Below are 27,351 nucleotides of genomic sequence, written 5' to 3' on the forward strand. Positions count from 1 at the left end.
GCTCTAGGCACGCGGGCTTCAGTAGTTGTGGCTCGCGGGCTCAGTAGTTGTGGCGCACGGGCTCAACTGCTCCGTGGCATGTGGGATCTTCCCGGACCAGGGCTCGAACCCGTGTCCCCTGCATTGGCAGGCGGATTCTTAACCACTGCACCACCAGGGAAGTCCCTGTCTTCTTTATTTTTATGATTGAGAACATGATGAGTTTCTCCCTGCCAAGGCAAAAAATATATACCTATACATATCTATATGTCTGTATCTATATATCTAGATCTAGACATGTCTAGATATAGATAGGTACAGGTAGATATAGTTATAGGTACAGGTGTATAGATATATAGATGTAAATATATCCACAGAGGGAAACATACGATTATGTTAAGAGAGAAACTTTTTTCTCCCCAGAATCAAATCTTAAAAGGAATGATCAATATAACAATGTCTTCAATACTGGTTTCAAAACAAATGCCTGAGCAATCTTCACATGGCTGTTTCTTCTTGCTGTCCTTGGTATACATCAAGGGTATAACACAACATGTAAGTCCAGGTTATTCTGTGTGGTTGGGCAGAATGGGAATCCCACTGGGACTGAGATAATGAGGTCCAAGCTTATCAGTTTCCAGTCACGCTACATGGTACCGGGACAGAACTCAGAATCCCTAGGAGGAATGCGAGAGTTTCTGCCAAGACTTACCATCTTGGACCACCTCCTCTACCTGTATATCTGCCATCCTGCCCCGTGGTAAACACACAGCACACACATACTGCTGTCCAGATACTAATGTGCAATTTGCTAGACAAGATTCCCCTTCTTTCTTGCCTCCTGACCTGCTCCTTATCCTTCTTCCCTATCTTTTGTCCTTCCTAACCTGATAAGGCCATGGATCATGCCGTGGATTATGTCATGGATCAGCCCTGCCGGCAGATTCATTCCTCAGCTCTGACATATAAACCTGCTGGAAATCCTCCAACCCTCCAACCTGGGCTGATCTTGCCTCTCCCACGTGCCTGCTCTCAAACTACATTCAGTGATGACTTGGTCACTGCCTAATAGAAAGCTGCCATATCTTCGTGAGCCCAGTGCCTGGGAAATTGCCTGGCACTTTAAATAGGTAGCTTCCAAATCGATAAGTGAGCAGGTGGGTGGGTAGAGGGATGGAGGGATTAATCTAATAGGGGAAACAAGCAGGATGGACTACAGAGGCCTGAGAACTCAGAGGCCTGTTCTGGATCTGTGTCTCCCTGTGGAGCACACCGCCACAGGGTCTCTGAGCCCTGGAGAGTTGAAGAAAGTCTTCCCCAAAGAGCAAAGGTTTAAAACAGAACACGATGGCCTGGAGGACAAGAGAGACAAGAGCCCTTTCTCCCTCCCAGGGGCCTGGCCTTCTCTCAGAAAAGACCAAGTCACTAGCCACACTGTTTGCCCAGCCCTAGGCAGCTGTGACACTCAGGGGCTCAAATTCTTGACCAGTTTCTGAGGATAAGAGGATGTGTCTATCCTGTCCTCAGCTGCCCTTGCTTCTCTAAGAGACAAGTTCATTGGCAGGCCTGAGTTCACTGAGGTGGGGAAGAAGGGTCTTAAAACAGAGCCTGGTGCTGCTTTGGGGTCACAGCAATCCCTGCTCTACGTGTCATTGATGAGTGAAGTAGGCCAGGGCCCCAGGGCAACCAAACTTCATTCTCCTCTGTGCCCTCCTGCACTACCCTTCTCCAGCCCTTGTTCCTGTCACATCATCCTGGGCATTGAAACCCTGGCTGTTCCCAGACCAGGGCTGCCAGGCGACTAAGGACAGGAAGGGTCCAGGAAAGAGAGTCACCCTCAACTGCAACCTCCACTGCCCTTTTGGTAGGAACCTGGTACAACAACATCAGACCACAGGAAGGTCCCTGAAGAAAGAGGGAATTCCCATCAGATTTAGAAACGGAAGTCTGGGCCTCCAACCAAAGGCTTTTCTGTCCCTAAAAATGCAGACCCATCTCTAGACCTTCCCCACGTGGCCAGCAGGTGGCACCACCATCAGGGATTTCAAAACCAAAACTAAATTACACTGGAAACAGATTTTTTTTTTTTTTGGTTTTGTTTATGCAAATAGTTCATTCCCTCCAACATTCCTCCCGTAATGGTCCCCCCCTTTTCCCCCTCATTCCCTCCCCTTTCCCTCCTCTGCATGACCCTGCTCTCCCTGGACGCAGAGTGGATGAAGACGCTGTCAGGAGAGTCAGGGACCCAAAAACAGGCCTTGAGAAATGTGAGTAAGGCTGATGGGGACCAAGGAGGGAGGGAGAAGCCAGAGCAGAGAATCCCGGGCACGGGAGGCAACCCTGCCCCTAGATTTACTCAGGGAGGTGGGAACACACTTCCCCTCCGTATATACCTTACCCCTTCCAATGTGCACATGCGTGCACACATGCAAACTCATTCCCCCCATCCCTCCTCCTGAGGACAAAAGGAGACCTCAGACCCAGGAGGTGATGCCACCTTGTCTTCCTCCTCCAGCTCCTAGGGAGCAGCGAGATGGGGGACCCACTCGGCCCTGGAGAGGCGTCGTTTTGTGCCCGAAACCATCTTCCATAGGTGGTTTCTCCCAGAGGCCTTTGCTGAGCCTTTGGGAGCTCTTTCAGAGAGCCGTGACTGGAAACCCTCACCCTCAATTAACTGGTCCCAAGCCAGCCCTATTCCGGGAAGGGGAGGGGAGTGATGGGACAGGGCAGAGGAGGAGGCTGGGGAGAGAGGTGGAGGGAGTGTGATGACCTCTGGACTGGACACTGCCCTGGGTAGGAGCACCCAGTGCCGCAGCTGCAGAGACCAGCCTCCCCACTCCACCCGCCCCCGCCCCCCAGAACATCTCTGTGAGGTCTAGAATGGGCCGAGAGAAAAATGCCCGGCGGTATGATCATCCCCACCCCCTCCGCAGCCACTGCCCAAACCGCAAGGCTGCTGCACCCCTCCAGCCCTACAGATACCTTTTCTCTTTTTGGCAGGTGGCTCTTACACGTCCTGGTGCCAGTCCTGTTCTGCAGGGTGGGAGGCTCCGTCTTCACCCCTCGGAAGCTCTATGGGGAGGTGACTTCCCCTCTGTACCCCAAGCCTTACCCCGACAACTTTGAGACCACCACCGTGATCACGGTCCCCACGGGATACAGGGTGAAGCTCGTCTTCTGGCAGTTTGACCTGGAGCCTTCGGAAGGCTGTTTCTATGACTATGTCAAGGTAGGGGGTCAGGTTGAGTGGGCAGAGGGAGAGCTGGGTGTCTCTGGAACCTGGGAACTTGTGTTTTGACCACCCTGGATAGGACCCCCACCTGTGGACAAACCCCCAAGCCTGTAAAAGCTGATGGCCAAGTGGGGTTCTGAAAGTCAAGTGATGCCGTGGATGGGTGTCCACTGCTTTGAGAGCCCCTAGGGGAGCGCTGAGGGGAGAGACACAGAGGGAAGGTACGGGCCCCACTCTCAGGAAATGTACTGCCTACAGGAATCAGAAAAACCTTCCCCATCTTCTTACTTGCTAGGAGTCTTGTGCCTCAGTTTCCCTGTTTCCATGGAGAGTATCACCTTGGCTGCCACCTCACCAGGAACGCAGGGACGTGGGGAAGGGAGACGTTCATGGTGGTGGCTCAAGCATAGGCTTCAGCAAGGACAGGGAGCTCAGTCTCCTCACCTCTGTCATGACCAAGGGCACCGTCCCAGTCCCATCTTTCTACATCCAATAACAATGAGATTCTTGACTCAGGATTCAGGTAGAGCGTGCACACAGCCCGTAAATACTATTCCAAGGAGACCTGCTGGAGGTTATAAGAGAATAACATGAAAATGAAACATCTTCCTAGCCCAGAGGACTTGAGACGGCAGTGTTGGAGGCGAGGCGTCTTGGTGGCAGGGATGGTGAAGAATGAGGTGGGGGGAGGGATGTCTTCTGCTTTGGAGGGGTTAAGGAATCTGTGAAGAAAGAGGTAAGGGAAGTTCGGCCACGCTTGCTAAGGCTACCAAGCCCCGGAGGCTCACGTTCAGCTGAGTCCATCACGAGGCATGGCTGGACGTGAGTGGTTTGACTAAGGTGAGGTGGAAGGACAGGGCAGAAGGTAAAGCAGACCATCCAGGCTCTAGGCATGAAGGAAAGATAGAGGCCAGGTAGAGGCCACCAGGATTCCAATGGGAGGCGGGCACAGGAGGAGATGGGAGTGAAGAAAGGTCTGAAACATGCTGGGGGTCATAAAAGAGGAGGGGCGATGTTTGGGGGACAGGATAACGTGCAGAGTTAGCGGATGGAGATGCAGGGGACAGAGGAAAGGCACCTGGGGAAGCTTGCAACAGCCAGAGCCCAGCAGGCAGAAAGCAGCTGGAGGCCGTCCAGCAAGGAAGCATGATCCGCTCGTTGGGACAAGAGAAGGATGACCTTCCCTGACCCTCCACGTGGGACGTGTCCCCTCAACAACTGTCTTCCTACCCCACTGTCCTTCTTCCACCAGATCTCTGCCGATAAGAAAACCCTGGGGAGGTTCTGTGGGCAGCTGGGCTCTCCACTGGGCAACCCTCCAGGAAGGAAGGAATTTATGTCCCAAGGGAACAAGATGCTGCTGACCTTCCACACGGATTTCTCCAACGAGGAGAACGGCACCATCATGTTCTACAAGGGCTTCCTGGCCTACTACCAAGCTGTGGGTGAGTGGTCCTTGGGCCCGTGTTCCAGGCCTCATATTGCACGGGGTCCGGAAAAGGAGAACCTTGACTCCAAAGAAGCAGGAAGCCTGGCCTTCCTTGCTTTTCCCAAGAGAGTTTTTTCCAGAAGACGGCTGTCCACCTGGGCCCTGTCCCCACTGGGCAGTTCCCAGAAAGCGTTAGAGGGGCCGGGAGGTCCAGGTGGCCAGGAGCTGACTTTGTCTATTTAGGCCTCTGGTGAGTGACCTCGCTGAGACCAGCGCCACCACAGAAGTCCCCTGGCAGGAACTGAATCCTTCCTTCCGGAATCTCTTCCAGACCGGGACGAATGTGCCTCCCAGCTCAACTTGGTCGAGGAGAATCCCCAGCCCCGGTGCCAGCACCTGTGTCACAACTACATTGGTGGCTATTTCTGTTCCTGCCGTCCAGGCTATGAGCTTCAGAAGGACAGGCATTCCTGCCAGGGTGAGGTCAGGGTTGGGAGACAGGGACTGAGCAAGGGCTCACCGGGCCAGCCCGAGTCTCCGGGTGACCCCCCTCCTGGCTTTGCTCTCACAGCCGAGTGCAGCAGCGAGCTGTTCACAGAGCCATCGGGCTACATCTCCAGCCTGGAGTACCCCCGGCCCTACCCCCCCGACCTACGCTGCAACTACAGCATCCGGGTAGAGCGGGGCCTCACCCTCCAACTCAAGTTCCTGGATCCTTTCGAAATCGATGACCACCAGCAAGTACACTGTCCCTACGACCAGCTACAGGTACAGCAGACCTCCCCACCCCCAGAGACCCTGTCCTCTCCTCCCCATCGCCACGTGGCTCCTCTCATCGCTCCTTCCTGCTGGACCCTCTGGCCAATTGGTACAGAAATGGCCAACATCACACATGAGTTGGGCAAGTTCCTACACACCTGGCAGCTGGGTACTGGGGATCCCTTCTACCCTCCAGCTGAAAACATACACAAAGCAGGATCCCCACCGCCAGCACCACCGCCCCAGCCCTGGCGAAAAGTGTCTGAACTGGAGAGGTGACCCTCCCTCCTCCCCTATCAGATCTATGCCAACGAGAGGAACATCGGTGAGTTCTGTGGGAAGCAAAGGCCGGAGCCCATTGACACCAGCAGCAACTCCGTGGACCTGCTGTTCTTCACGGACGAGTCAGGGGACAGCCAAGGCTGGAAGCTGCACTACACCAGCGAAAGTAAGGCTGCCCGGGGCCCCTCACTGGCCAGCAAGGGGGCAGGATGTAGTGGGTAGAAAGAAGGCCAGTGGCTCTGCCATAAATGTGCCCTCTGCTTTCCCTGACAGTCATCAAGTGCCCCCAGCCCAAGACCCTAGACTCGTTCACCATCATCCAGGACCTGCAGCCTCAGTACGAGTTCCGGGACTACTTCATCGCCACCTGCAAACAAGGCTACCAGCTCACGGAGGTAAGAGCCACAGCTGAGGGGAAGAAACTGGCCCAGCATCAGGACTAATTCACACAGTCAGGCCCACAGCAGATTGAGGCTCAGCCCCAAGTAGAATCATACATGTTTGAGCTGGAAGGGTCACCTGGCCTGTTCCAACTTGACTGCCCATTGGAAACACTTAGGATTTTAAAATACTGATGTCCAGGTCCCCTGCTAGAGACTAGTCTATGGGTCTGGAGTGCAGCCTGGGCATCAGGATTACTAAAAGCTACTCGGGTGATACTAATGCCCAGCCAAGTTTAAGAGCTACTGGCCTTGCCCAATAAGTCATTGTAGAGTTAGGAACCAAAGAGGCGGGGGCGGAGGTGAAGTGCAAGGAGTGACTCAATAGTACCGGGATTGTGTACAGCAAGGATTACCATCAAATCCCCTGCCTCTTGCTCCAGGGCTCTGGGTTTTGGGATTTTGGGGTTTTTTTTAAGACCTAGATGACTTTATTCAATGATTCATGAATCGGGCAGCATCCCACCTAACAAGCAGAAGGGGCTCCTTTTCTGCACATTGGTGGTCTTACCCCAGGTCCACCACCCTGTCCTCAGCTTTGCAGACTCAGGAAAGAATGTGCTTTTCTCCACTGGTCAATCTCACAAAAGCTGGTAAACTAAAATGCTATTTTTAAAAAGCATGCAGTTGGAGTTACCCCTGGCCAGGGACCTAGGACTGGACATCCCGTCTTTGTTCAATAGAACCACTTGGAAGACCTACTCTGAATCAGAGAAGAGACCTTTGGTTTGTCCTTCAGTTGTAGCAAAGTCACCCAACAAACATTTTAAGTGTTACTGAGTGTCAGGCAGTGTTCTGGATGTGGGAAGGACAGTAAAAAGAAACACACATTCATGCAGCCTTCTTGGAGCTTACCTTTGAATGTTGCATCAAGCTGAGTTAGCCAGGTAACTGCTCCTTGCTCCAGGAAGGACTCAGTGCCCTCAACCCCTCCTCTCTGCTCAGGTTACAACTCACCATGTAGTACGCCACCCGCACCCTTACCTTGGCATTTGTCATTCACATCGTAGAGTTTAAAACAAGTCACACGGTTTATCTCACATTATTTACATTTCACTGGGACATCCTAGTCCTCATACACATTCTCTTGCAATCTGTTCCAGGACGAATTATCTGGGATGACTGTTGATCTTAATAAAACTCATTCATTTTGTCCAATTACTTTTCATTTCAGAGGGGGCCATCTCCTGCCCTGGTCCCTGGCATCTGCTCACCTACGACACCACTTAGCATACGTCAGCATCCTCAAGCACCCTTGAAAGTGGCTGGGCTGCGCTAGTATTTTAGGAAAGGCCCTTGCCCTTAAGAAGACTACAGTCTAGGGGCAATGAGGTGATGCAGGGTGCTCCAGAGAAAGAGAAACATGGTCCTACTTCAGGGCAGAAACTTTTGTTTCAATGCAGAGAACACACAACTGGGCTTGTTGTTTTTTTAATTTAAAATTGTGGGGTTCAATTGGACCTCAGTGGAAACAGGCAAGAGTGTAGAGAGAGGATTATTGGGTCTGACAACTAGCCCTAGGTCTGACTTCCTGCTGTGTGGCTCATGTGCGCCCATGTGTAAGTCTGGTCTGAAAGGACCGGCTAGGAAGAAGGACCAAGGAGCCATGTCCATGGGTGCTAAGGTTTGAGGGCTTGAGAGATGACTTTGCATCCCTACTGCTCCCGTGTGGGCGAGGACAGGAAGGGAGCTGCAGCACCTCCTTGTACTAACAGCACCTCTATCTCTGATCAAACAGGGGAAACAGGCGCTCCTGTCCTTCACAGCTGTCTGCCAGGATGATGGCACATGGCATCGCGCCATGCCCAGGTGCAAGAGTAAGTTGCAACTCAGGGATGTGTCTCCCCCGAGGAGAAGGGAAGAGGGGTCTGGCCTAAGCATCTCCCCAGAAAGACCCTCCCCTGACTTGTCCTTTGAAGCCTCTGGCCCATCCAGGAACCAGTCAGCCCTCATCTCAGCAGGACTGACAGGCTGTACCCAGAGCTGAATTTCATTGTATCCAGTTCCCGTACATCATGAGAGCCCCCCACTCACCATATTTCCCGAAGGTTCTCAGCATGTTCTGTGGGTCCACTCCTGCTCTGTGGGCAGACTGCTCGCATTCCTCCCACTGAAGTTCCGGAACAATCCTTCCCAGCTCTCATACGGCCCTGTGTTCTCTCCAAGTCAAGGACTGTGGGCAGCCCCGAAGCTTGCCTAACGGAGCCTTCAATTACACCACCACAACGGGGGTGAACACCTACCAGGCCCGTATCCAGTACTACTGCCACGAGCCGTATTACAAGATGCAAACCAGAGGTGGCAGAAGCATGTCTGAGCGAGGTAGGGACCCATGCGAATGGCAGTCTTCTCTCTCTTGTTGGGACATCTTCTGCAATTTTTTCCAGTAGAATCCCTACAGAGTGAATATTAAGATATTTATCCAGGGCACTGGCTTCAGGGGTACCAAGAGGCATCTAACAAAGCTGAAGAAGGAAACACCTGAGCTGATACAAAGAAGGACTTGAATCTCATAAACAGCTTCTTCTCACCACCACCACCACCACCACCATCACCACCACAACCACCATCACCACCACCACACCACTACCATCACCACCACCACCATCACCATCACCACCACCACCACCATCACCACCACCACCATCACCATCACCACCATCACCGCCACCACCATCACCACTACCACCACCACCACTACCACCACCACCATCACTACCACTACCGCCACTGCCACCACCACCACCACCATCACCACCACCACCATCACCACTACCATCACCATCACCACCATCACCGTTACCACCACTACAGCTTTATCAGTGAGACTTCCTCAGCCTTCTCCCCATACACCCTCTCAGGCTGCTATGTTGTGAATTTCTGCATTTAGGTTTACTAAATTACTCTCAAACTCATCTATGGGTATCTTTAAAACTTTTTTTAATGAAAGAAATCACTTGCTTTGTACAATAGGTGTGAAACATGCAAAAAAGGAAAAAAATCTTATTTATAGGCTATTCAAGGTGTTACTTAAGATCTGAGCTTTGAAGTCAGACAACCCCCACTTTGCATCTTGGTTCTGGCACTTAGAAATTATGTGACCTTGTGCAGATTACTTAAACTCAATTTCCTTGTCTCTAAGGTGGGGATAATGATGCATATCTGAGAGCCTCACGGTGGTGCTTAAATGAGATAATGCAGATAAAGTTCTGAGCAGTGAGCACCGGCACACTGTCCGTGATCAGAAAACATAGCTACCAGGAATTCCCTGGCAGTCCAGTGGTTAGGACTCCACTCTTTCACTGCCAAGGGTGTGGGTTCAATCCCTGGTTGGGGAACTAAGATCCACCCAGCCCCGCCAAAAAAAAAAACATAGCTACCATTAACATCTACTACCCAGCACCAAGATGCAATCACTGATGGAAGTTTGATAAGTTCCTTGCAGGTTTTGTGTCTACTTTCACAAACAGGGATCATGTCGAATATAATAGTTAAGTATTCTGATTTTCCCACTTAGCTTTAAAACAAAAATATACGTATGGAGCCTCTTAACACTTTCAATATCCCATCCACATATATTTGAACCTTTCCCTTTGATCCTTGTCCTCTCCCTCTCCGCACTTTTGGGCTCACTGGCCCCTGCCCACGACCTCCCAGCCTGAACGCAGCCTCTCTCCCCTCAGGGCGGTACACCTGCACAGCTCAGGGCATTTGGAAGAATGAGCTGGCCGGAGAGAAGATGCCTCGGTGTTTGCCAGGTGAGTGGAAACCCTCCGCCGTCCTCTGTGGCCCTGGCAGCCCTGCAGGGCCTCCGAGGAGGCATGGCACAGAGAAGGGAGACACACTCCAGCTTGAAGCTGAAGGTAGACATGGGGTGAGGGAGGAATCAGGAAAAAGGCGAGGAGACGCCCCAGCAGAAGGGCAGAGGGACCCAGAGAGCTGGACCTGTCCCGACATTCCTGGACTTTTCACTGAGCAGGTGGGAGATCAGGAATTTAAAAAAAGAGCAAGAGGGACTTCCCTAGCGGTCCAGTGGTTAAGACTCCACGCTCCCACTGCAGGGGGCACGGGTCCCGCGGCGCGGCCAGAAAAAAAGAAAAAGAAAAAAAAAGAGCGAGAAAAGCCCCAGGAAGAATAAACAAGAACGAGGAGAAGAGGCTGACCATACGCCAAAGACGGAAGAGTAGGGAGGGAGGAGAGAGAAGAAAGGGCCCTGAGCCAAAAAGAGGGGGCGAAGGGGAGGGGCCAGCCCGCGGTGCCGGGAGCTGACTTCTCCCCCCCTCCCCGCCCCTTCTCCTCCCTCCCCGCCCCTTCTCCTCCCTCCCCGCCCCCTTCTCCTCCCTCCCCGCCCCCTCCTCCTCCCTCCCCGCCCCCTCCTCCTCCCTCCCCGCCCCCTCCTCCTCCCTCCCCGCCCCCTTTTCCTCCCCCCGCCCCCTTCTCCTCCCTCCCCGCCCCCTTCTCCTCCCTCCCCGCCCCCTCCTCCTCCCTCCCCGCCCCCTCCTCCTCCCTCCCCGCCCCCTTCTCCTCCCTCCCCGCCCCCTTCTCCTCCCTCCCCGCCCCCTTCTCCTCCCCCCCCCGCCCCCTTCTCCTCCCCAGTGTGCGGGAAACCCGTCAACCCTGTGGAGCACAAGCAACGCATTGTCGGGGGCCAGAAGGCCAAGCTGGGCAACTTCCCCTGGCAGGCCTTCACCAACATCCACGGGCGAGGGGGCGGCGCGCTGCTGGGCGACCGCTGGATCCTCACGGCCGCGCACACCCTCTACCCCAAGGACTACGAAGCGCAGGGCAACGCCACCGTGGACGTGTTCCTGGGCCACGTCAGCGTGGAAGAGATCACCAAGCTGGCCAACCACCCCGTCCGCCGGGTCAGCATCCACCCCGACTACCGCCAGGAGGAGTCCCACAATTTCGAGGGGGACATCGCCCTCCTGGAGCTGGAAAATAGTGTCACCCTGGGCCCCAACCTCCTCCCCATCTGCCTCCCCGACAACGAGACCTTCTATGACCAGGGTCTCATGGGCTATGTCAGTGGCTTTGGGATCATGGAGGAGAGACTTTCTCACAACCTCAGATTTGTCCGTCTGCCCATCGCTAAGCGAGAGGTTTGTGAGAGCTGGCTCCGGAAAAAAAATAGGAAAGATGTGTTTTCTGAAAACATGTTCTGTTCTGGGGACCCGACTCTAAAGCAAGATGCCTGTCAGGGGGATAGCGGAGGGGTCTTTGCAGTGAGGGATGAGAAAAATGATCGCTGGGTGGCGACAGGCATTGTATCCTGGGGCATCGGCTGCAGCAGGGGGTACGGGTTCTACACCAAACTACTCAACTACGTGGACTGGATCAAGAAAGAGATGGGGGAGGAGGACTGAGCCCAGAATTCACTAGGTGAGAATCCGAAGAGAGTGTGTTAAAAAAAGAAAATAAAATTATCTAACCAGTTGTTGACAACCACTAAGAATCCATATTAAAATCACTGATGCAGAAAGACACTGTGTGAAATAAATCCTCTTTTCTATAATCCCATCCACACCCTTCACCTGAAACAACCCAAAGGTCACCTTTATTCCCCCCACCCCCGCCCCAGGGTTGCAGAAGATACATTCCACAATCTCTAGCTAGCATTGTCCTCTTCCATTTCTATAACCATCGGGTAATTGAACAGAACTCCTTCCAAATAAAATTTTATGAGAAAGCCCATTGTGTAAAATGAATTAAAAGCAGTATTAATAAATATAAAAATATTTAATGAGATCATATTTAAAATATTTTACTTAGGAAGGCAATGAGAACAATTAAGTTTATGCCCACATTTACAATTAGAGTCGTAGATAACAATTTATTTCTGTATTTTGTTTTGCTTGTACAATATGAAGAAAATCCTTATTTTCCCACATGCATAGTTGCAGATGTAAGAGCTTTTTTAACAGCTCACTTTCCAATCTCTAAATATTCCTTAAGAGAGGAGTGATATGAAATTTTGTTTCCCAAGTTGAGTCACTAACAATATTTTTAAATAATTTGTATTCTTTAAGATATATTTAAAGGCCAGAGAAGTACCCAAAACTTGGGATAAGCATTATAAGTATTTATGGTAGAATATTATCATGATATTATTGCACAACTGACTCTTCTGGACTCGTCTGAACAACTTTACACGAGCTGACTCACACAGGCCTGAACTCAAGAAGACCAAGGCAGAGTTAAAACATTCCCAAGTAATGACGAGTTTTCAAGTCCAAATGTGGGTCCACAATCCCTTATCTGACACCCTCAAGGCCAAATGCCTTTCAATGTTCAAGATTTTACAGATTTCAGAAATGCAATATATCATCTATGTAATGTAATGTAATGGCCCCAGCAACACCCTGTAAGAACACAGATGAATAATTCTGAAAAACATTTGAATATTCACAGTAAGTGAGATAGATAAGGGCTCTAGACAACCACCCACCAGTTACTGTCAGGTTTTGCCACTAAATAAGTTTTGGTGCCAAACTTATTAAAACACTTTCTGTTTTTAAGAGCATTTTAGGTGTTAGGATTGTGGACTTGTATAGGTGGAAACGAAAACGTTTTCTCATATAGTCTACACAAAAGCATACACAAGTGGTGTGGGTTACATTTAAGGAGCATACATTGATTGCAGTTTGGGGTTTTTAAAATAAATTTATTTATTTATTTATTTATGGCTGCGTTGGGTTTTCATTGTTGGGTCTTCGTTGCTGCGCGCAGGCTTTCTCTAGTTGTGGTGAGCGGGGGCTTCTCTTCGTTGTGGTGCACAGGCTTCTCATTGCGGTGGCTTCTCTTGTTTCAGAGCTGGGGCTCTAGGCACGCGGGCTCCAGTAGTTGCGGCATGTGAGCTCAGTAGTTGTGGCTCGTGGGCTCTAGAGTGCAGGTTCAGTAGTTGTGGCGCACGGGTTTAGTTGCTCCACAGTATGTGGGATCTTCCCGGACCAGGGCTCGAACCCGTGTCCCCTGCATTAGCAGGCGGATTCTTAACCACTGCACCACCAGGGAAGTCCTGCAGTTCTTTTAATGGTTAGAAATGTTTTCAGAAATGAAACACCTTCAGGACTCCAATGGAGGCAGGAGTTCAGTGGGTGGAGGAGATGGAAATGGTAAAAATGTAAAAATTTAAAAATTCAATTCTATGTTATTTCTAAGGTTCCTGGCAAATTTAAGATTCTGAGTCCCTGGTCCTTATTGTAATCATCAAATGTGATCTCAGGAGAATCCAGCGACCGCTCTGACCTTTCTGGTTCCCACTCTCTTCCCACAAAGTCATGCGCATCTTATTCTTCAAGTGCACTGGAGTAGAAAAATAAGGACAAAACCAATACTCTGTGAATAGAAAACTAACAAAAAAAAATACAAATTGCTTTTGGACTTTGGGGCTTAACCTAACTCATAATAAGGAAAATATTTAAATTAAAACACTATCTTTTTACCAGTAAGATTGGCAAAGATAATATATTATATTGGTGAAGACGTAGAGAAAACAGACACTCATGCATTTTTTTTTGAATGTAAATTGGTACAAACTGTATAAACAGCAATTTGGCAACATGTAATCAAAATTACCAATCCACGTGCCTTTGACCCTGCAATTCCACTTCCATGAATTTTTCCCACAGATATTCTCACATATGAGTTAAATGACCTATGTACAAGGTTAGACATCCCAGCATTGTTCATAATAGCAAAGTATTAGAATCCTGAATTCTGAAAGGTCTGGTACCAAAGTTTCAAGTAAATTATGGAATATCCAAATAATGGAATACAATGTAGCCATTCAATCTCTAAGATAAATGAAAAGCAGAACAGTGTATATAAAATACTACCATTTGTATAAAAAAGAAGAGTGGTTTTATACTGCTTTATATGTATAAAATATTGCTGGAAGGTTATATAAGAAATGGTGGTGGTCTCTGGGGGAGAAGAAAAAAGTTATCACTGTATTCTCTTCCTATCTTTCAAAATTTTGAGCCATGTAGATGTTTTATCTATTCCAAAAAACAGGCACAGAGCTGTATTAAAATATTTTTAATTAAAAAAAATTTTAAGGAAATAGCCTCATTGAGAAAGTTGACATTTAGCAAAGATTGAAAGAAGTTAGATATTCAGAGATCTAGGGGGAAAGCATTCCAGGAAGAGAGAACAACCAGTGCAAAGGCCCTGAGGCAAGAACATGCTAGATCCATTAGGGAATTACAAAGGCAGCCAAAGCAGAGTAATACAAACTTACATTTTGAAAGGCTCACTCTGGCTGCTGAATTGAGGTCAGACCCTATGTGGAAAAAAGCATAAAAGGGACCAGTTAGGCAATTTTGGTAATCCAGCAAGAAGTGAGGGTAGCTCAGACCCGGTGGCAGCAGTGGAGGTGATGCAAAGGAGTCATATTGTGGATAAAATTTGCAGAGAGCCAAAATATTTCGTGATGGAGTAAATATTGGAGAGAGAAGAATGAGAAAAAGAGAGAAGTCAACTAGATGCAGAAGATTACCAGGGGAGGAGGTTTGATGAAAAACATGAGTCCTGTTTTGAACATGTTGAGTTTTTAATAAATGCCTATCTGATTAGGGCCAAAATGGAATAACAGGGATCAGGTTGACCCTCCCTCCTGAAACAAACAAACAACAGCAACAACAACAAAAACTTCAAATATATGAAACAACGGTTTTCAAGACATGGACTTCAGGTACCAAAGACAATGATTCCTGGGAGACTGAACCCTGTGATTGCCCCAGCTTACTGCCTTGAGAGAGATTCCAAGCTGAGGTGCTAGAAGGAGAAACCCAAGCAGGGCTCAGCTGACTCCCTGAGTTGAGGAGACAGAGCCAAAGTGCACAGAGCTGAGTATCAGAGAGGAGACAGCCACACAGAGAAAACACCAGAAGATCCCTACAAGTATTCACCCACAGGCAAGGAAATTACTGAAGGATGGAGAAGAAAGCCTTACGAGATGATGAAAGGTAATAGTACCCTACAGATGGCCAAAAAGCACATGAAAAGATGCTCAACATCACTAATTATTAGAGAAATGAAAATGAGGTATCAAAAAACTACAATGAGGTATCACCTCACACCAGTCAGAACGGCCATCATCAAAAAATCTACAAACAATAAATGCTGGAGAGGATGTGGAGAAAAGGGAACTCTCTTACACTGTTGGTGGGAATGTAAATTGGTACAGCCACTATGGAGAACAGTGTGGAAGTTCCCTAAAAAACTAAAAATAGAACTACCATATGACCCCACTCCTGGGTATATACCTGGAGAAAACCATAATTCGAAAAGATACATGCACCCCAATGTTCATTGCAGCACTATTTACAATAGCCAGGATATGGAAGCAACCTAAATGTCCATCAACAGAGGAGTGGATAAAGAAGATGTGGCACATATATACAATGGAATATTACTCAGCCATAAAAAGAAACGAAACTGAGTTATTTGTAGTGAGGTAGATGGACCTAGAGTCTATCATACAGAGTGCAGTAAGTCAGAAAGAGAAAAACAAATATCATATGCGAACACATAAATATGGAATCTAAAAATAAATAAATAAATAATGGTTCTGAAGAACCTGGGGCAGGACAGGAATAAAGACACAGCTGTAGAGAATGGACTTGGGGACAAGAAGAGGGGAAAGGGTAAGCTGGGACGAAGTGAGAGAGTAGCATTGACATATATACACTACCAAATGTAAAATAGATAGCTAGTGGGAAGCAGCTGCATAGCACAGGGAGATCAGTTCGGTGGTCTGTGACCACCTAGAGGGGTGGAATAAGGAGGGTGGGAGGGAGACGCAAGAGGGAGGGGATATGGGGATATATGTATACGTATAGCTGATTCACCTTGTTATACAGCAGAAACTAACACAACATTGTAAAGCAATTATACTCCAATAAAGATGTTAAAAAAAATAAAAGGAAGATGTGGTACATATACACAATGGAATATTACTCAGCCATTAAAAAGAACAAAATAATGCCATTTGCAGCAACATGGATAGACCTAGAGATTGTCATACGGAGTGAAGTAAGTCAGACACAGAAAGACAAGTATCACATGATATCGCTTATATATGGAATCTGAAAAAAAGGGTACAAATGAACTTATTTACAAAACAGAAGTAGAGTCATAAATGTAGAAAGCAAACTTATGGTTACCAGGAGATAAGGGAGGAGGGATAAATTGGGAGATTGGGATTGACATATACACACTGCTATGTATAAAATAGATAACTAATAAGAACCTGCTGCATAGCACAGGGAACTCTACTCAATACTCTGCAATGGCCTATATGGGAAAAGAATCTAAAAAAAAAAAAAAGAGTGGACATATGTATATGCATATGTAAAACTGATTCACTTTGCTGTATACCTGAAACTAACACAACATTGTAAATCAACTATACTCCAATAAAAATTTTTTTTAAAAAAAGTAATAGTACCCAGCAATCACCAGGGCTGGGAACAGAGCCTGATCCCACCAGCCAGACTGGAAAACCTTAGAATTTATGAGGCATTGGGTAGGGTATGCAGAAAGGTCTTGCCTCAGTAGCAGGGAACAATGGGCCTTAGGTTAAATGCTGCTCTGGTCCCAGCTAACAAATGTTAAAAGCGAGACCAAAAGGATCAAACTGTTTCCAAGTAACTTAACTGAGTCCCAGAACAAAGCTCAAAAATATTTACAGAATTACAAAAATACCCAGCACCCAACATGATAAAATTCACAGTCTGGCACCCAATCAAAGAATATGAGACATACAAAGAAGCAGGAAAATATGATCCATAATGAGGAGAAAAATCCACCAAAACCAACCAAAACTGATACAGATGTAAGAATTAGCAGACTGGGACAGTAAAACAATTGTAATAACTGTATCCTGTGTGTTCAAAAAGTTACAAACATGTCTATTAGACACCCAAGGAGAGGTGCTGAATAGGCTGTTTGATGTATAAATTTGGAGTTGATGGAAGAGGTCTGAGCTAAAAATGTAAATTTCAGAGTCATTGGTAGGTATAGAGATGGGTGTTTAAAGCCACCGCTTGAATGAGGCCGCCAAGGGAGTGAAGTTGGATAGAGAAGAGAAAAAGACCAATGACTATGCTCTGAGACACACCAGAATCAGAAGTCTGGGAGAACAGCAAAAATCAGCAGAGGAGGCCCAGAAATAGTGACTGCTATGGAATGAATGTCTGTGTCCACCCCCACTTCCCCCCCTCAAAATTCACATGTTGAAGCCTTAACTTCCAACATGATGGTGTTTGGAGATGGGGCCTTTGGGAAGTAATTGGGTTCAGATTAGGTCATCAGGGTAAGCCCCTCATGATGTGATTAGTGCCCTTACAAGAAGAGGAAGATTTCTCTCCCCACACAAGTACCAAGGAAAGGCCATGTGAGCACCCAGTGAGGCTCTGTCTGCAAGCCAGGAAGCGGGACTTCACCAGGAACTGAATCTGCCAGCACCTTGATCTTGGTCTTATGTCTATTGTTTACGCCACCCAGTCTATGGTATTTTGTTACGGAAACCTGAGCTGACTAAGGCAGTGACCACTGAGGTAGGAGGAAAACCCAGAGAGTCCAAAATTTCAGAAGCCAAAGAAAGAAAGTGCATCAAGGCCAAGGAGTGATCACTTGATCAACTGGGCAAATGTCACTTATACGTCGAGATGAAGACAGAGGATTGATCCTGGGATAAAGCAATGTCAAATGTCAAAGTCAGAGGTGATTCAGAAAAGCACAGTTTGGTGGAACAATGGGGACAAAAGGCAGACTGGAGTTGGAGAGAGAGCGGAAGAAGAAGTGGAGACAGAGGGTAATAATCAATGATTTCAAGGAATTTCCCGCAAAAGGGAACAAAGAAATAGGGCAAGCTTTCAGAGAAACTGGAGTCAAGAAAAGATTGTTTTTAAAGATTAGGGAAATAGCCACATGTCTATATGCTGATGGGAATTTCATAATAGAGAGGGAAAATGATGATGATGTGTGGAGGAAGGGTGAGATGGAATCCAGGTGGAAGCATGGATACGTTATCTAGGGTAACAGGCAAGCAGAGTTTAAGATGCTTCCATTTCAGTAGGTGTGGTGGTAGGAATGTGTCGACGTTCTCTTTTAATTCTTCATTTGTCTTGGTCAAGTAGAAAATAAGGTCATCAGCTGAAAGTGTGGATAGATAAGGATTTGGGAATTTGAGGAGAGAGAAGAAGGAATGAAATAGTCATCCAGGAGAGTGGAAGACAGAACAGGTTAGGGAATTTTGATCACCTGGGAGCATAAGGGCCCACTTGAGATTCAAGATCATGACTCAAAAGTGAGACAGTTGTTCTCACTTCTGTGAGACAGTTGTATGAGCTCGGTCATGTGTTTTCCCCCAGCCAATATCAGCTGCACCAATACAGGCATAGAGGAAACAGATTCGATTTTGCCAAGTGAATATATTGAAACCATAGAAGGGCAAGGGAGTCCAAAATGTATGCAAGAGAGTTATTATATGGAATTTAAGCCGGGCAAAGAGGGGATCAGGCACGAAGTGCGTGATGGGCAGTAAATATGCAGAAGATTTGATGTATTAGGGTTCCTGGTGTCATGGTATATAGAAAGTGTGGCCCTATAGGAACAGATCTGGAAGAATAGGAGGTGATGGCAAAAGAATGGGGTGTGTGAAGTTGAGATTACTGGAGAGGTTTCAGATATTGGTAATGACAGGGTCTATCTAGGCATGAACATGGGAGTGTGTGGCTGAGGTAGAGTGGAAGATAAGATTGTTGGAGAAGATTCATGGAACCACAGGGCCACAGTTTTAGAAGGATCGCCTATCTGTATGTTGAAACTGCCAAAAATTAAGACAGGAATAGTGTTAGAATGACAGTGAATCAGGAACTAAGATCATTGAGAAATGAGGGGAATGACATGGGTCCCAGGAGGTGACTGTAACAATGAGTAGATGTGCATAAGATAGTCTGATGACATGAGCTTCAAAGCTGAGAGGCTGAGAAAAGAGGGGGAGGATGGGCTGTACGTGGCAGTGAGGATCACGGAAGGCCCAGTGAAAGGAAGGCTGTCAGGGGGGAAAAACCGTCACCAATTGAGAGAGCAGCAGGAGGGCACCAGAGTTCAGGGAATTGGCTCTGGGGCCAAATTACCTGGCCACTTTCTATCCATGGTAGCTTAGCAAGTTACTTAACCTCTCCGAGCCTTGGTTTCTTTGTCTATAAAATGGGGGTAATAATAGTATCGCATACAAATCTTATACAATAGTATCTCATGCAATCTCATATAAATATTAAAGAGTTACAGCCATAAAAAAGAATGAAAGAATGCCATTTGCAGCAACATGGATGTAACTAGAGATCATCATACAAAGTGAAGTAAGTCAGAAAGAGAAAGATAAATACCATATGATATCACTTATATGTGGAATCTAAAATATGACACAAATGAACACATCTATGAAACAGAAACAGACTCACAGACATAGAGAACAGACTTGTGATTGCCAAGCAGTGGGGTGGGGGAGGGAAAGATTGGGAGCTTGGGGCTAGCAGATGCAAACTGTTATATGTAGAATGGATAAACTACAAGGTCCTACTGTAGAGCACAGGGAACTATATTCGATATCCTGTGATAAACCATAATGGGAAGAATATGAAAAAAAATGAATATATATATATATGTATAACTGAATCACTTTGCTGTACAGCAGAAATTAACACACTGTAAATCAACTATACTTCAATAAAATTTTTAAAAATAAATATTAAAGAGGTAAATGAGGTAATACATGTAACAGGCTTAACTCAGTGTCAGGCACATCATGAGCTGTACTGGGGAGCGATACTCTGGTGTCTTACTGCCTTGACATACACAATCAGAGGGGAGGATCCTTCTTTGTGACTACGACTTTAGAATCACAATTTTTACCCCTTTCCTGTCCCGACACACATTTTAATCAGTCTGGTGGAATGCAATAAAAATTACTACTATCATTAAAGGCATTTCCAGGTTCCCAAGACAATTTTAAACCCCACTCTCAAGTAGTTCCTCCCATTTCTGGCTGATCATTGAAACGTCATGAAGAAGGAGCAAAAGTCCTTCAAAGCTTTAGGCGTAGGTCAGACTGGTGAGTTGACCTATCTATTCACACTGAAGGATAAAAGATGATAGTGAGGACAGCATAGGAGGCCAAAACAAGCAGCCAAGGACCAGCAAAGGAGGCTGGAAAAGGCTCAGGGCCACCTAAGACACACTGAGACAACTTCTTAAATTGCTGGGGGAAAAACTCTACATTAAATTGTGTCACAAGTAGACACATACACACACGCCCAAGCAGATGTAGAGTTCATCTAGGTCCAACCGAGTTAATTTTTTCCAAGATCTCAATAAGGGTATCTCTGTCCAGCCTCTTGGGTTCAGCCCTTCCCCACTCTCACTACCTCTGCTTGGTTCCATGAAAAGACCAGATTCTCTCTTTTGGGGCTTCTTTGGGACCCTGGTCTCCAGTGATCCCAGGATTGTTTTTCTTTTATCCTGAGTTTTCTCTCCACTGTCTACTTAGGAACTTTTTTGCTTTTGTCCTTGTCTTCTGTGAATTTTTATTCTAACCATCCTCTTGTTTTTTTTTCCTGTTGGAAACCTTAGGTTCTTCTTGCTTCCTGTCCAAGAGAGATCAAGAAACATTTTCATTTTACCCATGAATAGAGGGTGCCCAGACAAACCTGAGCATTGTGCCAAAAATATTTCAAATTCAGTCCCAAGCAGTGAAGACCAAAGAAATAATTTGCTTTCGCACTAAACATAAAGGAAGACAGAGACCGCAAACAGCCTATCTGGAGGTCAGACAGAGTACAGTGATTAAAATTAGAACTAGCACCTTTCTGACAGTTGTTGGTATTCTAGGTCATTTGTATTCCCTTGTAGTACAAGAGGTTTTTCAAACAGGACCTGAACCCCCAGGAAAGAAGAAAATAGGGCACTCTCTTTTTAAGTTTATGTTCTCAGCTTTGGGGTTCCTCCAGTGTGTTTCCTGTGACCACAACTTCACCATCCCCCTTCATTTATCTAGTCTCCCCCTTTCTCTGGCTGAAAGGTGGGTACACTCAAAATCAATTCCCTTGACCTCTTAGCACAACTGAGAAAAGGCTGGATCTTTCAAAAGTGTCTTTTTAAACTTGTAAAAGAAAATTAAAAGATAAAGAATGTGACCATAAAGGGGTAGCATGAGGGAGATCTTTGTGGTGATGAAACAGCTCTGTATCAATAGAAAAGATCAATGAAACTAAAAGCTGTGGGTTTTTTTTTTTTTTTGAAAAGATAAAATAAATAAACCAATAGCTAAACTTTCCAAGAAAAAGAAAAAAAAGAGAGGACTCAAATAAATAAAATTTTAAATTAAAGAGGAGACATTACCACATAAAGGTTCATAAGAAACTACTATGAACAATATATGCCAACAAATTGGACAACCTAAGAAGAAATGGATAAATTCCTACAAACATACAGCCAACTAAAACTGAATCATGAAAAACTAAAAAATCTGAACAGACCAATTACTAGTAAAGAGATCAAATCAGTAATCAAAAATCTCTCAACAAACAGAAGTCCAGGACATGATGGTTTCACTGGTGAATTCTACCAAACATTTAAAGAGTTATGCCAATCTTTCTCAAACTCTTCCAAAAATAAAAGAAGAGGGAACACTTCCAAACTCATTTTACAAGGCAAGCATTATCCTGATAACAAAGCCAGAAAGAACACTACAAGAACAGAAAATTATAGGCTGATATCCCCGATGAACATACATGCAAATATCCTCAACAAAATAGCAGCAAACCAAATTCAACAGTACCTTAAAGAATCAAAGAATCCCACCATGATCAAGTGGGATTTATTCCAGGGACTCAAGGGTGGTTCAACATCTACAAATCAATCCATGTGATATGCCACATTAACAAAATGAAAGATAAAAATCATATGATCATCCTAATATATGCAAAAAAACAAAAGCATTTGACAAAATTCAACATCCTTTCATGATAAAAACTCTCAACAAACTGGATATAAAGGGAATGTATCTCAGTATAATAAAGGCCATACATGACAAGACCATAGCTAACATCATACTAAACAGTGAAAAACGGAAGGCTTGTCCTCTAAGATCAGTAAAATGACAAGGCTGCCCACTCTTACCACTTTTATTCAACATAGTACTAGAAGTCCTAGCCAGAGCAATTGGGAAATCAATCAATCAATCAATCAATCAATGGCATCTATATCAGAAAAGAAGAAGTAAAGTTGTCTCTATTTGCAGATGACATAATATTATTTTTTTTAATGTGCTGTTTGTAGATTTTTTTAAAATATTTATTTATGTATTTGGCTGTGCCGGGTCTTAGTTGCAGCATGCACTTAGTTGCGGCATGCATGCGGGATCTAGTTCCCTCACCAGAGATCGAACCCAGGCCCCCTGCATTGGGAGAGCAGAGTCTTAACCACTGGACAACCAGGGAAGTCCCAGATGACATAATATTATATATAGAAAATCCGAAAAGTTCCACCAAAAATAAACCTATTAGAACTAATAAATGAATTCAGTGAAGTTGCAGGATACAAAATCAATATACAAAAATCAATTGTGTTTTATATACTAACAATGAACTATCAGAAAGAGAAATTAGGGAAATAATTCCATTTACAATAGCATCAGGAAGAATAAAATACTTAGGAAAAATTTTAACCAAGAAGGTGAAAAATCTATATGTTGAAAACTATAAAACATTGATGAAAGAAAATGAAGACACAAATAAATAGAAAGCTATTCCACGCTTGTGGATTGAAAGAATTAACATTGTTAAAATGTCCATACTACCCAAAGACATCTGTAGATTCAGTACTATTTCTATCAAAATTCCAATGCCATTTTTCACAGAAATAGAAAAAAAATCCTAAAATTTGTATGAAATCACAAAGACCCTGAATAGCCATAGCAATCCTGAGAGAAAAGAACAAAACTGGAGGCATCACATTTCCTGATTTCAAACTATATTACAAACCTATACTAATCAAAACAGTATGGAATTGGCATAAGAACAGACACATAGATCAATGGGACAGAATAGAGAACCCAGAAGTAAACCTATGCATATATGGTCAGTTAATTTTTGACAAAGAGCCAAAAATATACAATGGGGAAAGGATAGTCTTTTCAATAGATGGTGTTGAGAAAACTGGATTTGCACATGTAAAAGAATGAAACTGCACCCCTATCTTACACCATACACAAAAATCAACTTTATTTTAAGTCTTTAATCCTAAAGACTTAAATATAAGATCTAAAAATATAAAACTCCAGAAGAAAACATAGGGGTAAACTCCTTGACATTGGTCTTGGCAATGATTTTTTTTTTATTAAACAGCAAAAGCAAAGGCAACAAAAGCAAAAATAAACAATTGGGACTACATCAAATGAAAAAGCTTCTGCTCAGCAAAGGAAATCATAAACAAAATGAAAAGGCAACCTACATAATGGGAGAAAATATTTGCAAACCACCTATCTGACAAGGGGTTAATATCCAAAACAAACGAGGAACTCATATGACTCCATAGCAAAAAGGGAAATAACCCAATTTTTAAAAATGGGCAAAGGACCTGAATAGACATTTTCCAAAGAAGACATACAATGGCCAGGTACATGAAAAAGTGCTCAGCATCACCAATAATCAGGGAGATAGAAATCAAAACCACAATGAGGGAATTCCCTGGCAGCCCAGTGGTTAGGATTCCACGCTCTCATTGCTGAGGGTGCAGGTTTGCTCCCTGGTCAAAGAACTAAGATCCTGCCATGGCCTAAAAAAAAAAAAAAATTGAAATATCACCTCACATCTGTTAGGATGGCTGTTATCTATTATCACATCTGTTAGGATGACTATTTATCAAAAAGACAAGAAATATCAATGCTGGCAAGGATGTAGAGAAAAAGGAGCCCTAGTACATTGTCTCTGAGAATGTAAATTGATACAACCACTATTAAAACAGTATGGAGGCTTCTCAAGAAATTAAAAATACAACTACCATATGATCCAGCAATCCCGCTTCTGGGTGTATATCCAAAATAAACGAACCATTATCTCAAAGAGATATCTGTATTCCAGTGTTCATTGCAGCATTATTCACAATAGCCAAGGTATGGAAACGACCTAAGTGTCTCTCAACAGATGAATGGATCAAGAAAATATAGTGTGTGTGTGTATACACACAATATATATTATATTATTCAGCCTTAAAAAAGAAGGAAATCCTGTCGTTTGCAACAACATGGGTGAATCTGGAGGATGTTATTTTAAGTGAAATAAGCCAGGGAAAGGCAATACTGCATGATATCACGTATATATGAAATATTAAAAAAAAAAAAAAGTGAGACTTCCCTGGTGGTCCGGTGGTTAAGACTCTGCACTCACAGTGCAGGGGACCCAGGTTCGATCCCTGGTCAGGGAACTAGATCCCACATGCCGCAACTAAGACCCCATGCAGCCTAATTAATTAATTAATTAATTTTTTTTTTTTAAAGGTAAACTCATAGAAACAGAAAGTAGAAAAGAGGTTGTCCTGGGGTGAGGCATGGGGGAAATAGGGAGCGATGGGTAAAAGGGTACAGACTTTCAGTTATAAGGTAAATAAGGTCTGAAGATCTAATGTATAACATGGTGACTATAATTGATAACACTATATTGTATTATTGAAATTTGCTAAGAGAGTAGGACTTCAAAGTTCGCACCAAAAAAAATTTTTTTAAGGATAAATATGTGAGGTGACAGATATGTGAATTAACTTGAGAGATGAAATCTTTTCATAATATATATGTATATCAAATCATCACATTCTACACTAATTAACTTACAATTTTATTTGTCAATTATACCTCAATAAAGCTGAGAAGTAGTTTTCTCATATTTTTAATTTTAAAAAAGAACAGCTGGGGACTTCCCTGGTAATGCAGTGGTTAAGAACCAGCCTGCCAATGCAGGGGACGCGGGTTCGAGCCCTGGTCCAGGAAGATCCCACATGCCACGGAGCAACTAGGCCCGTGCACCACAGCTACTGAGCCTGTGCTCTAGAGCCCACGAGCCACAACTACTAAACCAGCACGGCCACAACTACTGAAGCCTGCGCGCCTAGAGGCCGGAGCTCCGCAAGGAGAGGAGCCACCGCAATGCGAAGCCCGCGCTACCCAACGAACACCCAAGGCAGCCAAAGATTAATTAATTAATTAATTAATTTTAAAAAACCAAACAAACAAACAGCTGCCCTCCACCCGGGCTCTGCGCACCTCGCCCCCCGGCCCACGCGGCTGGGACTCCGGCCCCTGAGAGGTGGGACGGCGATGGGCGAGGCTGCTGGGCTTTCCCTGCTCCCAGAGCCGGCGCCAGCATCGACGCTCGCCACATGCTGCAAAAGGATGGCAGAGCAAAGAAGAACTTCAAGATATTCAGATATGTGAAGCTGATTTCCATGGAAACCTTGTCATCCTCTGATGACAGTTGTGCCAGCTTGCTTCTGATAATTTTGCGAACACAAAACCTAAATTCAGGTCAGCTATCAGTGAAGAACCGGCAAGTGTTTTTTATGAGGACTCTGCTAATGAATCTTCCTGCAGCTTTTCAGAAAGTGAGGTGCAGGATGTGTTAGACCACTGTGGATTTTTACAGAAACCAAGGCCAGATGTCACTAACGAAATGGCCAGTGTTTTTCATACCGACTCTGAGGATGAATCGTTTTGCGGTTTCTCAGAGGTGGAATGAGGCTGCGGGCAGACCGTGCGAGCTGTCGGACCGAAGTCAGTGAAGACGTTCCGGACCTCTCCGGGTGGCCATGAAGTTCCCAGCTCGAAACACCGGGGGAGGGGCTTCCCTGGTGGCGCAGTGGTTGAGAATCCACCTGACAGTGTGGGGACACGGGTTCAAGCCCTTGTCTGGGAAGATCCCACACGCCGCGGAGCAACTAAGCCCGTGAGCCACAACTACTGAGCCCGCGTGCCACAACTACTGAAGCCCGCGTGCCTAGAGCCCGAGCATGCTCCGCAACGAGAAGCCCTCGTACCACAACGAAGAGTAGCCCTCGCTCGCTGCAACTAGAGAAAGCCCGTGCGCAGCAGTGAAGACCCAACACAGCCAAAAATAAATAAATAAAATAAATAAATTTAAAAAAAGAAAAAGAAAAGAAACACCGGGGGAGCAGCCAGCAAAAGAGCAGCGGCCCCATCCCCACCCCGAGCCCTCAGAGAATTCCGTGACCGGTTCCAATTCTGTTTCAGAAGATGAAAGTGGCATGAATTTTTGGGAGAAAAGGGCTTTAAATATAAAGCAAAACAAAGCAATGCTTGCAAAACTAATGTCAGAATTAGAAAGCTTCCCTGGCTCCTTCCCTGGAAGGCGTTCCCTGCCAGACCCCAGTTCACGTCCAAAGACACCCCGAAGGCGCACATTCCCAGGTGTAGCCTGCAGGAGAAACCCTGAGCAGAGAGCTCTTCCTTTCACCAGGTCAAGGTCCCAGGTCCTTGGGTGGCTCAGCGCCCTGCCCACAGAGGAGGAGGAGGGGGAGGAGGAGGAGGAGGAGGAGGACATGTTGGTGAGAAATAGGAAGCCCCTGGCCAGCTACATGAACGAAGATGACATGCCCCGAAGTCGTCGCCCCGGCTCCATGACCCTTCCCTATATATTCGCTCCATGGACGAAATTGCATGGGAAGAATTGGACAACATCTGCAACAACTCTGGAGAGAAGATCTATAACCGCTCATTGGGATCGACTTGTCATCAGTGCTGCCAGAAAACTATTGATACCAAGACAAACTGCAGAAACCCAGAGTGCTGGGGCGTTCGAGGCCAGTTCTGCGGTCCCTGCCCTCGAAACCGTTTATGGTGAAGAAGTCAGGGATGCTCTGCTAGACCCAAACGGGCACTGCCCACCGCGTCACGGGATCTGCAACTGCAGCTTCTGTCAGCAGGGAGAGGGGCAGTGTGCGACAGGGGTGCTCGTGTACTTAGCCAAGTACCATAGCTTCGGGAACGTGCATGCTTACTTGAAAAGTCTAAAACAGGAGTTTGAAATGCAAGCATAATAATTGGAAAATCCACTACCTGCCTTCCACTTCACAAACCTTCCTTGTTAAACTTCTCAATTTTGTCACGTGATTGAAAGCCAAGTTAAGAATTCTGATGATCAGTCTGTCTT

At 45.8% G+C, this 27,351-nt stretch overlaps 1 protein-coding gene, 1 non-coding gene and 1 pseudogene across 2 annotated transcripts; all 3 read left to right on the forward strand.

Annotated features, from left to right (window-relative positions):
• The first annotated feature begins 2,143 nt into the window (after window positions 1-2,143).
• C1R (complement C1r) lies at window positions 2,144-11,603 on the forward strand. Its single transcript, XM_061205617.1, has 11 exons — window positions 2,144-2,246; window positions 2,980-3,208; window positions 4,464-4,656; window positions 4,972-5,118; window positions 5,212-5,408; window positions 5,700-5,847; window positions 5,955-6,076; window positions 7,860-7,938; window positions 8,288-8,443; window positions 9,805-9,879; window positions 10,718-11,603. Coding segments are annotated over exons 1-11 (2,118 nt in total). The 5' UTR covers window positions 2,144-2,244; the 3' UTR covers window positions 11,488-11,603.
• A 10,392-nt stretch (window positions 11,604-21,995) lies between these two features.
• LOC133101765 (cell division cycle-associated protein 7-like) lies at window positions 21,996-27,238 on the forward strand (annotated as a pseudogene).
• On the forward strand, window positions 24,544-24,616 carry TRNAV-CAC (transfer RNA valine (anticodon CAC)). The gene has a single exon. It is a non-coding gene; the product is annotated as a tRNA-Val (tRNA).
• Window positions 27,239-27,351: the final 113 nt, after the last annotated feature.

The sequence above is a fragment of the Eubalaena glacialis genome, chromosome 11 (assembly GCF_028564815.1).
Source record: "Eubalaena glacialis isolate mEubGla1 chromosome 11, mEubGla1.1.hap2.+ XY, whole genome shotgun sequence".
Lineage (NCBI taxonomy): Eukaryota > Metazoa > Chordata > Mammalia > Artiodactyla > Balaenidae > Eubalaena > Eubalaena glacialis.

What these genes read in the sequence shown, in the direction of transcription:
- C1R (XM_061205617.1), top strand. An exon ending in GTTTCTATGACTATGTCAAG is followed by an intron (nt 3,209 to 4,463) that starts GTAGGGGGTCAG and finishes TTCTTCCACCAG; the next exon opens with ATCTCTGCCGATAAGAAAAC. An exon ending in GTCCCTACGACCAGCTACAG is followed by an intron (nt 5,409 to 5,699) that starts GTACAGCAGACC and finishes CTCCCCTATCAG; the next exon opens with ATCTATGCCAACGAGAGGAA.